Source organism: Delphinus delphis, chromosome 15 (assembly GCF_949987515.2).
Source record: "Delphinus delphis chromosome 15, mDelDel1.2, whole genome shotgun sequence".
Taxonomy (NCBI): domain Eukaryota; kingdom Metazoa; phylum Chordata; class Mammalia; order Artiodactyla; family Delphinidae; genus Delphinus; species Delphinus delphis.
Genome location: NC_082697.1, coordinates 22275082 through 22288321, shown reverse-complemented (window position 1 = coordinate 22288321; position 13240 = coordinate 22275082). Strand labels below are relative to the sequence as shown.

At 51.9% G+C, this 13240-nt stretch overlaps 1 protein-coding gene across 2 annotated transcripts in view; it reads right to left on the bottom strand.

Moving 5' to 3' along the window:
• Positions 1-873: 873 nt before the first annotated feature.
• The window catches only part of MTCL2 (microtubule crosslinking factor 2), a 67078-nt gene continuing 54711 nt past the window's right edge, over positions 874-13240 (bottom strand). For both annotated transcript variants that reach the window (XM_069541471.1, XM_060030827.2), the window contains exons 11-15: positions 12597-12848; positions 10982-11053; positions 9940-10010; positions 7049-8399; positions 874-3490 (exon numbers count right to left, since the gene is read on the bottom strand). In XM_069541471.1, coding sequence (XP_069397572.1) covers positions 3338-3490; positions 7049-8399; positions 9940-10010; positions 10982-11053; positions 12597-12848 — 1899 coding nt within the window. In that variant the 3' untranslated portion in view covers positions 874-3337. The remainder of the gene's footprint in view (positions 3491-7048; positions 8400-9939; positions 10011-10981; positions 11054-12596; positions 12849-13240) is intronic.

Below are 13240 nucleotides of genomic sequence, written 5' to 3'. Positions count from 1 at the left end.
AGGGGCCATTTTGAGCAAGACCTCTTGGAGGAGTTTTTACAATTGGTCAGCCTTTGGTGGGGAAAGAATTAGCGGGGGGGGGGGGGAGAGTGGGGGGAAGGGCTGCCAGGGTGACGGGGACTTGGATACTGATGCTTTGTGCATGCAGGATCTAGGGACCACTGATGTGCCAAAGTGGTTTGACATTCATTTCAAATACAGACATCATTGCCCCCAGGAGGGTTTAATTTGGCTCTGGGAAGAGGTCAGACATAAGAAACACAAGATCGTCCAGTCTGGGGTCAACCATGCCAACTGGTCTCCCATTTCCCCTCAACGAACTGGTGCCAACACAATGGATCCAAACCCAGGGGTCTGTAGGGAACTGGGACCCCAGGGTTCCTTGGGACTTTGGCTGCAGAGAATAGAGATGGGGAAAGGAAAAAGAAGGATAGAGGAGGAGGAGGAAGGGAAGGAAGAAGAAGCTGCTAGGAGTGAAAAGGTAAGGGGCAGCAGGAAGGGGAAGAAAGGGGGAAAGGGCAGTGTTCCTTCCTGGGACCCAATGCTCCAGGGGAGTCCCCACAGAGCGCCAGGCAGTTTTCTGCTTTGGGAATGTTACCAAGACTTAAAAAGGCATTTGAAGAAACAAACTTAGAAATTACATTCCAAAAGAGTAGAGAGTTTTTACAAACCAACCCCCCACCCCAAAAAAGAAAACACAACCGTTACTAATTAAAATGCTAAAAATCAAACCAAACCAATATTTACACGTAACATTTTCAACCCCATCAAGCCCCTCGTCCAGAGGCTTCTGTAGGAACAGTGATGAGTGACCTTGCACAGTGGCATGCAGGAAGCAGAAACTGGGACTTTATTGAAAACCAAGCTCTGGGGTCTCGGACACTGGCTAAGGTCTGGGTGGCCATGCTCTAAGACAATGAGAACGCAAGGACAATCTTGGATGAGAACGACGGTAAGGCTGAGCGGTCCGCAGGGTTCAGGTCTCACGAGGATTTCTCCCCAAGGCTAGAAGCACAGCCTCCCTGGCCCTCTGCAGCTCTGGGAAATGCCAGAGGCCTCTGGTGGCTTGTGGCCTTGTGTGAATCCCCTCACTTGGAGATAACCTCGGAGGGGCCCCCTGACCTCTTGGGTGGGAGCAGTGTCTTCCTAGAGGGGATTGGCCCATGGCTCCATCAGCCTGCCTGCTCTGCCCACACAGGTCGCTATGGCATGAGGAAGTGGCTGCTTGCACCAACGTAGCCCCAAGTTCTACCAATAGGGAATGGCGATGAAGGAATTTGGGTAACTGGTCCAGGTGCCCCAGAAAGGGCAAGACCGGCAGCTGGTAGGTGGGAGCGCAGAGGCATCTCCTGAGTCCTGGGGGCAAATTGGCCACGCTGCTGGCTTTTTGTCTTCCTAATGGCAAATTCACAGATAAGCCACTCTATCCTGGTGTTTCCACTCTGAGCCCCCAGCCCGTTACAGGCAGATGTGTGTAAACAAAACAGGTTCACTGGCACCAAGGGGGAGGCCATCTGAGTATCCCTCCCCCATCACCACACTGCAGTGAGCCACGGTGCAATCCATCCGATGGCTCAGGCAGCTCACATGGGACATGGGGAAGGGCGGGCAGTGGAGCTGGGTCTGGGAGGCGAGCCGGGAGAGCCCATAAGGCTAAGGAGAGAGGCTGGTGAAAAAGCTGGCAGGCTGGTGAGAACTGAGGCAGGCTGGCAGACACTCTCAGATCGATGTGCAAAGCTGCAATAAACAACATTCTTGAAGTTCAGTCCTGTTTTCCTGTGAGTTCTCACTTGGGGAACTTGGAGAGATCTCCATGCTCTTGATAAAGCCTTAGACATCCGTGTTTGACTCATCGAAACAAAAAAGGTTTCAGAGGGAGGGAGGAAGATGAGAAAAAATGGAAAATGTTTGGGAAGCGGTCCAGCCCTCCACCCTGGCTGTGAGCATGTACAGACTCACGTCTGGGGGCTGGGCAAGTACCGGGTGTTGAGTGTAAAGGGGTGCTCTGAGGCCAAAGGGTCAGCAGTTTTGGGGGAGCAGGCTGCAGGGCTCCAGCTTCGCTGTGGGGCCCTCCAAAGCTGACCTGGAGACCAGAGCTCGGCTGCTGAGTTGCCTCATCCACACAGGGGACCCTGCGCCTGTCCATCGTGTTAAAGCCTTGCATTGTCCCAGTGGCGAGAGTACATGTATCAACCTCCAATAAATTACCTTAGGGGCTTTGGGGTAAGTTAAATTATTAAAATAAAGTAAAACCACCTTAAATATTTATAGTAAGAAAAATTCAAATAAACACCCGAGGCAAGAAATATGTTTCCAGGCCCCAGTCTATTGCCACGTCCTGGGGCACTGGCCTCTCGGAATGCTCCTTGGCCTGACCTGGCCATCTGGGAGTCTCTCACTGGGAACGTCTTTGCCCTCCACCAGCTGCAGGATGTAATCACAGTGGAGATGCGGTGCCCCTCCAGGGTGCCAGGGAAAGAGACCCCAGCGATCAAGGCAGTGGGCAATTAGGCATTTATTTATCTGTGCACCAGGTCTTGAGATGGACTTTACCTATTTCTGTCCTCAAGGAGTCTCCTGGGAAGGTTGGGGCCCCCCAGGTCACCTTGGCAAGAAAGGCAGTTCCAGTGGCTCTCCAGTCCTGAGCCCCTCGTCTTCTAGTCCTTGCTGCACCCAAGCTGCAGGGAGATCCAGGGCTCCAGGATTCCAAGCAGATACTTGACCCTGGTTACCGCCCTCTCATATCCCCTAGAGCCATAGCAATCCAGAGCAGCAGGGCTGGGAGGAGGAGGCGGTGGAGGGAAGAAACGGACGGCGTGATGCCCATTTCAGCTCCACCAAGAACCCGAGGTTGAGCCCTAGAGCAAAGCCTGTTCTTCTCATTGGTGTTTCCTCCCCGTGAAGAGGGATGTGGTTGGCAGGGAATGTCTCTGTGAGCCCTTTTCCCTGAGGGGCATGGCCGGAAGTGTATCCTTTCCTTGGCTCTTCTGAGAAGTGGGTGTGGCTAGAACCAGGCAAGGCTCTCCCTTATGACCCAGGGATCAGCTCCCAACGGATCAGCTCCCAAGGGATCTTTCTGGAGCTGCTTCTGAAGCCCAGCTTTGGTCTTTCTCCCACTCGCTGCCTTCCCCTGGGAAGTCAGAGATCGCCACCCAGCAGTCAGCAGGAGGCCCCGCTTTACCTGGATGGGAAAGCTCTTCTGCGGCGGTGGTGCAGCTGCTGTCCCTCCTGGGCGAGAGATGCAGGGGGCGCGGGCCCTCACCTCGTCTCCTCTCCGCGGGTTCCCTTTGGCTGTCCAGGGACTGGGCTGGTTGAGGTGGGGAGCTCGGCTGCTCTGTCACTCACTGGGAGGGGCGGCCCTCTCCTCCCCACCCCAGGCGCACTCCGAAGGGTGCAGCCTGCACTTGGAAGGAGAGTGGCGGACGGCAGAGCGGGATGGCCGGGCGAAGCAGGAGGCGAGAGACTGGGTGCTACAGTCACACACGGCATCCTGGGAGGAGGGAGGAAGAAGTCGGGAGGAGCCAGGAGGCACTGCCCACCCAGGGACTGGGTGGCCAGGCAAGGAATCTGGACTCAGCTGTGCCCAGGGACCAGTTCCCAGGGGCTGTAGCCCCTCTCCGGACCAATTTTTAAAAATTATTTTCTCCCATTAGAACAGTAATGAATGCTCATAAAGAATCTTCCAGAAGGTAATAAATTCTGGAATATACAGAGAAGAAAGTAGACATTGTCCATGAAAGATAAATTCTCAAAACATTGCACACACATGCATTTACCCAAATGATTTCAACCCCTACAGCTTATTTTGTAATTGCAAAACATGAACACTTTTTTGTCATGTATGTCCAGATCTCCTTCTTTTTAATGGCCACATACTATTCCACTGCATGGAAGTAGCTTGATTTATTTATCCAATGCATTTTTTATGTGGATATTAGGTAGTTTCTAATTTTTTTTTACTGTTAGCAACACACAGGGATAATGGTTAAAAGTGCTGTGTACATTATTTACAATTGCCAAAACCTAAGTGTCCATCAACAGATGAATGGATAAAGAAGATGTGGTATATATCTACAATAGAATACTACTCAGCTATAAAAAAAGAATGAGATTTTGCCATTTGCAGTAACATGGATAGACCTGGAGGGCATCATGCTGGGTGAAATAAGTTAGATAGAGAAAGACAAATACTGTAGGATATCATTTGTACGTGGAATCTAAAAATTACAACAAACTCGTGAATATAACAAAAAAGAAGCAGACCCACGTATATAGAGAACAAACTAGTGGTTACCAGCGGTGAGAGGGAAGGGGGGAGGGGCAATATAGAGGTAGGGGATTAAGAGGTACAAACTATCAGGTATAAAATAAGCTATTGTACAAGGACATGTTTTACAGCACAGGGAATATAGCCAATACTTTATAGTAACCATAAATGGACTATATCCTTTAAAAATTATGAATCACTATATTACACACTTGTAACTTATATAATATTGTACAGCAACTATACTTCGAAAAAAAAAAGTGCTGCTGTAAAACTCAATTGCTTGGTTCAATTCCCAGCCCAACTGTCTACCAGCTGTGTGAACTTGGATAAGTTATTTAACCTCTTTGAGCCTTGATTTTTCCTGCTCTTAGATGAGGGATGTGATACCTTTGTCAAAGTTGCTGTGAGGGTCACATAAGGTATATGTGAAGCATTTGATAGCGCCTATTAAGTATTCAATAAATCTTAGCAATTTTTATTAATAATGCAATACACTTCTTTACACACGTATCCACCTCTGTGAATATGTCCATAGGCTACGTTCCTAGGAGAACTACTGGGTCAACAGGTAATAAGCACATTTTACATACTGAAAAACATCTGGATCAACTGTGAAACCAACATTCAAAGTACGGCCAGCTTTGTACCTCTGTTTCTTTATGTAGGTGTGGTTATGTGGGTGTGATGATTAATTTCACGTGTCAGCTTGACTGGGCCACAGGTCCAGATATTTGGTCAAATATTATCCTGGGTGCCTCTGCAAGGATGCTTTTGGAAGACAGTAACATTTAAACCAGTAGATTGAGTAAAGCAGATGGCTCTCTCTAATGCGGGTGGGCCTCATCCAATCAGTCAATGTACTGAAAGACCACAAAGGCTGACTCCCCCTGAGTAAGAAAGAATTCTTCCTTCCTGATGACCTTTAGATCGGAACTATATCAGCTACATATGCTGCACTGGAGCTATACCATTGGCTCTTCTGGTTCTCAGACTTTTGGACTTAGGAACTAAACCATTGGCTTTCCTGGGTCTTCAGCTTGCAATATAATAAATCTCTCTCTCTCTCTCTCTCTCTCTTCTCTCTTCTCTCTCTCTCTCTCTCTCTCTCTCTCTCTCTCTCTCTCCTCTCTCTCCTCTCTCTCTCTCTCTCTCTCTCTCCTCTCTCTCTCTCTCTCTCTCCCCCCCCCTCTCTCCCCTCTCTCTCTCTCTCTACACGCGCGCGCACACACACACACACACACACACACACGTAACCACAAAGCCTATTGGTTTTGTTTCTCTGGAGAACTCTAATACAATGGGTGTGTTCAGTTTGTGAGAATTCAATAAGCCATATTCTTACAATATGCTCAGTATGTATATTAACCTCAGAAAGGGTTTTCTTAAGTTAAAAAAAGAGGAATGAATATTTAAAAGGTTTTTTTTTTTTTTTTAAATGCAGCCAGAGAGTATAGGGAGGTAAGGCACTCACCATACACTCCTGGGGGTTCTAGAAATTAAACAAAGTCTTTGGAAAGACAATTTAGCAACATTTATCAAATACCTTTAACAATTTACAGTCTTTTATTCTGGAATCCCATTTCTGCAACTCAAACGTAAGGAAATAATCTGCAATACGGAAAAATGCTTTTGTGTCAAGATGTTCACCACAGCATTACGTGTAACAGGGAAAAACTAGAAACCAGCTAAACATACAATATGTACAAATCACATGGGTCAATCCCACCCCATGCCACCTCTCTGTGCCCCCACCTACAACCCTCCTTCACTCCGTGCACTGCAGACCATGATACCACCCCTGACCACAGCTGACTGGACCAAGGGGTTACACTGGACTCAAGTTACACAAGTCAGTTTCTTCCTGAAATGTGGAATGGGGACAGAGGGATTTGAGTCAGTCTCCCTCAGGTGCTGGAACTGGAAGATGTTACAAAAGCAGAGTAGGCAGAGCCCACCTGGACCATATTCAAATATAACAGAGACAGAGGGAGGAAGAGGACATCAGAGAAAATGAAGCTCAGGAGAGAGGAGAGGGAGACAGAGCAGCCACTGGGGCCTTTGGGTCCCTGCCCTTGGGTTCCATGAGATCCTCTGCAATTTCCCTTTCTGCAAAGCTAACTTACATGCGTCGTTTTACTAACATGCACATGATCCCTAACTAAATCTGAAATTGGTATCAGGAGTGGGGTGAGCAGCAAAACAGTCCCAGAGAAAATGGAAGCACTTAGGGATACAGTCTCGGTGAGGGCAGTGGTGTGCTGGTACATGTTTAATGACTAGTTTCCCAGGAGTAAGAGGAGAAGCCCTGATTTGCAGCATTTCCAATTTTCACAGAGTAAATCCTCCCATGCAGCATTTCTAATTTTCAAGGAGTAAATCCTCCCCTGGTGGCCGATCGCAAGGTACTAAGGTGACATCACTGAACACAGAGATGTACACGATTGGCTCTCATGAACCAAAGGAGCTGGCTCCCGCACACCACTGGGTAGCAGGAGGGCAGTGAGCGGCAATGCCTCTTCCCTGCAGGGGATGCTGGCAACGTCTGGGGTGTGGTGGCAAAGCAGGTGGGTATGTCACCATGCTCACCAGTCTCTTGTATTCAGACTGTGTGTCCATCAGGTCTGCTGTTCCAGGTCTGGGGCCTTCCAACCCCCATCCCAGAGCAGCACAAGGACCTTTTGAAATACACAAACCACATGCCTGAGTTTGAAAACCAAGAGTGGGACCTTATAAGCCAATCTCACCTCCCAAGAAAAAGGGCAGACCCCACCCACCTACCTCATTGGGAAGGACCGTGGCTCCATCTCCATCACGAGGGACCCCATCCTTCCCCATCTGGGGGAGCATGGAAAGCCTGGCCTCCTCGCTGCCGCCTGACTTGGCCGCCTTCTTGTTCAGAATCCTGGCCATGCCCTCCGGCTGGTGGTAGCTGGCGGGGGAGATGGGCTCCAGCTTCTTGGCGCCCTCCTCCCCGGGTACGGACGTGGGGCTTGGCGCCCGGCCACACACGTTGCGGAAGAACTCCTGCACGATGCCATATTTGGGAGGCTCGGGCTTGGCCCGGGCCTCGGACACGCCCAGTTTCCAGACGGACTCGGTGCTCCCCGAGTGTTCCACCACGCTGAATAGGCTGGACAGCCCATCGTTGATGTTCCTCAGCACGGGGCTGTCCCGCGTGGTGGTGGAGCGGGCCCAGGCCGAGCCGTTCTGCTTGCCCTGGTGCAGGTTCCACAGGCTGCGGTCCTTGGCCCCGTCCAGCTTGGACACGGACCGCCGCTGGAGCTTGGGCGAGCCATACTTGGGCGAGCAGCACGGCCGCTCGATGCGCGAGTGCACCTTGTCCAGGGAGGAGGAGATCTGCTTGCTGCGCACGGACACCAGCGAAGAGCCGCGGGGTGACCAGCTCTTGCCGTGCAGGCTGCTGCGGGGCGGGTCGGTCTGCAGGCCCACGCTGACCGTGCGGATTGTCTGCGTGCCCACGCTGGCCAGGCCCACCGTCTGGCTGGACGTGCTCTTCACCTTCCGCTCCAGCGAGCCCGAGCGCATGGCCTGGCGCACGCAGTTGGTGATCTCCTTCATGTCGTCGCTCATGTTGCCCGACATCTCAAAGTCATGCAGGGCCGCTGGGAAGCCGGGCCCGGCCGCCGAGGGGCCGCCCCCGGAGCCCCCGTCCAGGCGCTGCCGGGAGAAGTTGCAGAGCCAGCGGCTGTAGGAGCTCTCCGCCAGCCCGTCCTCCTCGGCGGACTCTTTGGGCTTGGCTGTGGTGAAGAGGAAGCCGGGCTCGATGATGATCTTGCCCTCCCTGTCATGGACCACGGGGACGCCCAGGCGCCGGGCCACCGGGGGGCTGTAGTAGACGCGGATGCCCGTCTTGTCGGGAGCCGTGTAGCTGCGCTGCATCTGCCTCCCTGCCGGCTCCTGGCAGCCCAGGGCACCCAGGCGGTTGCAGTCACGTGGAGAGAGCCCTGGCTGTTCCGGGGCAGCCTTCTCCGGGTCCACTGGCTGGGGGCCCACAAAAGCAAAGGCAGGGCTGTTGGGCAGCTTCTTGCCCCGGGCGGCTTCCCCTGCGAGGTACGGGGAACAGTCCAGCAGACTTTCAAACTCTGACATGGAGGAAACAGATTTGGTCCTGGGAAGCGCAGAGGAGAAAGGGCAGAGTTAGTGGAAGATGCCTCACGCGGAGCAGGTACTCTGGTCTTCCTCCCTGGTCCGTGCACTTCGCGGGCAGGGGGCGGTGGGGCAGTGGGGAGACGGACCATGAGGGTCCTGCTCACCTCTTGTGGAAGACGCTGTAGGTGCCCTGCCCCTCATCCCCTCCACACTCACACCTACACACGCAGCACTGCATCTCTGAGCACCTGCCGTTCTCCACTGGAGGGCTTTTTTCTGTCTGCAGGAGCACACTTGGCCTCCACCCACAGGAAGCTAGACATTCACATAGTTTATGGCCCTAGACACAGCCCTCAACAAACAATGAGTGGGGTTTTGTGGCTTGGTACCAGCCTCCCTGTGCCCCAGGTGGGAGAACTAATGTTCAGCTCTGGCTCCCAGAGATGCTGTGAAGCTGACCCAGTTGCCCACGTGTATCCTGGTTGATAATACCTCCTTTATGGTGCCTTCCCTACCCTGTCTCACTTCCAGGCTTTTCCTGGAATCCCCTCCCAAATATACCATTTGCACTTAAATCCTTGCCTCAACGTTTACTTTTGAGGGAACCCAATCTAGGACGCCATTTAATCTCCAGCCCAGACCTGGCACGTGCACTGCCTGATGACTGTCAGTGCCAGGCCTACGTGACAACATTGCACACGTCAGACCATTCAGTCCTCTGACAGCTCGAGAGGGCAATTCCTGTTATCCCAGTAGGTAGAAATGGGAAGCCTAGCCCAAGGGCACAGAGCTAGAAATGACAGTGCTGGAATTCAAATCCCGCACTACCACTCCAGAGCCACCCTCCTATCCTGGGGCCCGGCCCCTGGGAGGTTCTGTTACCCTGAATCTTTTCATAATGGTTTCCTAATGGTGGAGACACGGTCCTGATAGCCCTAGGGGTTTTCCTGGCTATAGCACAGGGCTGGGCCCAGAGGATGCTGCTCACCAGTCCCAGGAATAGATGTCCAGCTGGACTCTCCCAACTCCAGAGACAGGAAGAACCCCAAGAGGAGCTAAACAGTTCCTTTCCCAGCTAGGATATTCTGGGGCCCCAGTCTTCCACGCCCAGAATCAAAACAAGCACAGGCTACAATTTCCATCCCCCAAACTTTCCCAGCTCCTAAGTGGCTTGGGGTCCATAAAAACCAGATCCCAGGGGACTTCCCTGGTGGTCCAGGGGTTAAGACTTCGCCCTCCAATGCAGGGGGTGTGGGTTCAATCCCCGGTGGAGGAGCTAAGATCCCACATGCCTCCGGGCCAAAAAACCAAAACATAAAACAGAAGCACTATTGTAACAAATTCAATAAAGACTAAAAAAATGGTCCACATCAAAAAAAAAAAAAAATCTTTAGAAACCATATCCCAGTGTTCTCCCAATTCAGCTGAGGTGCAGTGGTGGGTGCGCAGGGCAGAGGAAGAGAAGAGAGGCAAAGGGGCAGGGCAGCCTGCAGGGTGGGGCTGGGCGCAGAGCAGGGGGAGGGGCTGCAGAGTGGAGCATGGGGAGGGGCTGCTAGCACCTCTTTAAGCCGGTTCCCCCGAGCTCAGCTTCAGAAACAGCCTCCTTGTTGTGGATCTTCTCACTGTGTGTCTGCCATAGAAGAGAGACAGGAAAGGGTCAGTCTGGCCACTAGCACACAGAGGGAAGGTAACAGGGGGTCTGGGCGGGAGCTGGCCCCGAGCCCCACGCATGAGTCTCCTCTTGTAGAGCAGGAGTGATGTCAGCACTGATCTAGAATGCCCATTGGTCAGTTTCTGGCTACAGTGCACCTACCCCCTCTCCACACACACATAGGTATGTGATGCAGGCATGGCCAATCAGCGGTCCAAGAGGGAACCCAAGGAAAGAGACTCTATTTAGAACGTATTCTGAATGTAGTGGCAGCAACAAAGCACCCAGTAGTCGCTGCTCAGCTGAAGGTGAAAGCAGTGACCTGAGGTCCTGCTTGGGGTTTGCCCCACCCTGGTTCAGAGACCTACACCAGTTTTCTGACCCTGCATCACCAGCCCTTTTGAGCCCCTAATGAAATCCTCTCCTGCTTCAGTTCCCCAGAATTGGCTTTTATTGCTTCCTCAGGCTATCATGAGCAAGGGCCCATATGTTCACTCTTTGGTTACTCAGTGTGTGGCTATATGGAGACAGTGCACCTGAGGCTTAGAAGCAAACTTCACTGATTGATCTCCACAACCAGGGCTGGGCTAAGGCAGAGAAAGTGATTCTCATTTTACCAATGAGGCAACTGGGGCCCAGAGAGGGAGAGTGACTTGCCCAGGATCACACAGCTCTTTGGAGGCTCTGCTTTTGAGAAAGCCACAACTGAAACACAGAGAAACACCTAGCCTTTGTCCCAGGCATGGAAGGATGGAGCTAACAGGGGGCTCCTGACAGGTCTCAAGGCTGGAACCATGAAGTAGAGACCTCAGGATTGAGGAGCCCAAGGGCGTGAGGGTGTGTGACCTGTGGGACAGGATTAGCATCCTCCTTGTCACATTCCCCACAAGTGAGAGACTTTCCAGTGTAGCCAGGAGCACAGCACATGGGCCGCCTGCCACCCCACTCACCTCTTTCCAGCTGTTGTCCTGCTTCTCCAGATCCGAGTGCTTCAGGACCCAAGGGTCAGCAGCCTTCTGCAGCTGGGCAAGAGTAAAGAAGACAGTCATGTGCAGGCAAAGATGGTGAGCAGGGCCCTATTCTGCGCAGGGCCATTCCCCAGGCTCCACTCTGCAGCCCAGATGACCCAGATCATGGACTCAGAGCTACCTTCCCAGTGGGCAGCAGCTCTGAACCAACGGAGTGGGTTTGACAAATGATCATGAAACCAACCACTTACAGGCATCTTTGTAAGTGTCATTATATCAAGCACGGTAATAGTTGTTATTACCATGTTAATTCACGCCACAACGCCTGTAACAGCTACATCAGCAGCTGAATGACATCAAAGTGGTATCTCCACCTAGGTATGCTAAGCAGCAATTAAACTGAATGAGAGTGGCCTCTGCATCTGTCATGAACAGCTCTCTATGAAAGAGGCAAAGTGTAAATAATATGTATATTAGGATTCAATTAATGATTTACAAAAAATCTCTGAATGTAAATTTTTTTTTTTTTTTTTTTTTTGCGGTACACGGCCTCTCACTGTTGTGGCCTCTCCCGTTGCGGAGCACAGGCTCCGGACGCGCAGGCCCAGCGGCCATGGCTCATGGCCTGCTCCGTGGCATGTGGGATCTTCCCGGACCGGGGCACGAACCCGTGTCCCCTGCATCGGCAGGCGGACTCTCAACCACTGCGCCACCAGGGAAGCCCCCCTCCCTTTTTTTTTTAAAGGGCTTCAAATGCTTGGCTTTTATTTTATTTATTTATTTATTTATTTTTGGCTGTGTTGGGTCTTCATTTCTGTGCGAGGGCTTTCTCTAGTTGTGGCAAGTGGGGGCCACTCTTCATCGCGGTGCGCGGGCCTCTCACTATCGCGGTCTCTCTTGTTGTGGAGCACAGGCTCCAGACGCGCAGGCTCAGTAGTTGTGGCTCATGGGCCTAGTTGCTCCGTGGCATGTGGGATCTTCCCAGACCAGGGCTCGAACCCGTGTCCCCTGCATTAGCAGGCAGATTCTCAACCACTGTGCCAGCAGGGAAGCCCTGAATGTAAATTTAAACAGCAAGAAAGGGAGGGAGTGGGTTGGAGTATGCTTTTGTAATATTTGAGTCTTATATAAAGATGAAGTCCTGACTTATACAATTGCAATAAAAAATAAACAAAGGAAAAAGTCACAGTGGAGCATAGCAGCTTGATAAGATAGGTGCATGTTAACTGTAGTGGGGTTGTAATGGTCAATGATTGTTTTTCCTATTTCCCCCTTTTGGTCAGAGGACTCTAATTTTCATGGGAAACCTGGCAGATCAGAGCCCTGTGGAAAAGGAAAACTCTCTTTCCATTGAAACTGCTCAGCTGTGAGGATATGAATACAACACTAACAGAGGCCATATTTGAGAACGGCTTGCTTCAGAATAAAACACAGAGGAAAGCAAGCCTGTGAGACTGGCAGAGAGGAAGACCTGGTCCCTACTGCAGTCTCTGAGCATACAGATCCATCTCTACCTGAAGGAGTCTTCCCCCTGGGCTGTGCCTATAGCAACTTCCCCCTTGTGGCTTAAGCCATCTTGGGCTGGGACAGACCTCACCTGGCTCAGGCGATTCTGCAGCTCCTTTACCTGCTGCTCCACCTGCTGCTTCTCACCCTGAAGCCGCTCCACCAGCTGCAGCTTCTCCTGGCCCCAGTTGTGCTCACTGATCTGCAGCTGCCGTGTCAGCTCCATGACTGCACTGTAGGACTCAGCCAGGAGGTGCTGCTGTTCCTCCCGTTCCCTCTGCAGGGCTGCCTTCCAGTCGGGCCCTATCCGATCTCCAGCCCCCTTCCCAGCCTTCAGCTCCATCTGCGGAAAGAAGAGCAACCCGGGTGGCTGGCACCAGGAGGACCCTCCTCTCTGCCCTCCCTTGTCCCTCCCCGGGCACCAGCAGGGGGCAGGGGGAGGGTGCTCTCCTCAGAGGACCCCTCACCCAGGAACCTCCATTGACCTCCTCAGTTAGAACTAAACGTTTCTCACAGTCAAGGTTTGTGTAGCACAGCTTCTACACACCAAGCTCTGTGCTAAGGGCTTTTCAGGCATTATCTATGCCCTCAAGAAAACTCAGCAAGATAACCACCACTGTCGATACTTTACAGAGGAAGAAGAGGTTCACAGAGGTTATTTGTCCCTGGTCACATAGCTACAGAATGGCAGAGGCTCCTAGTTATTGCTTCTCATGATATTTCATCAACACTTAC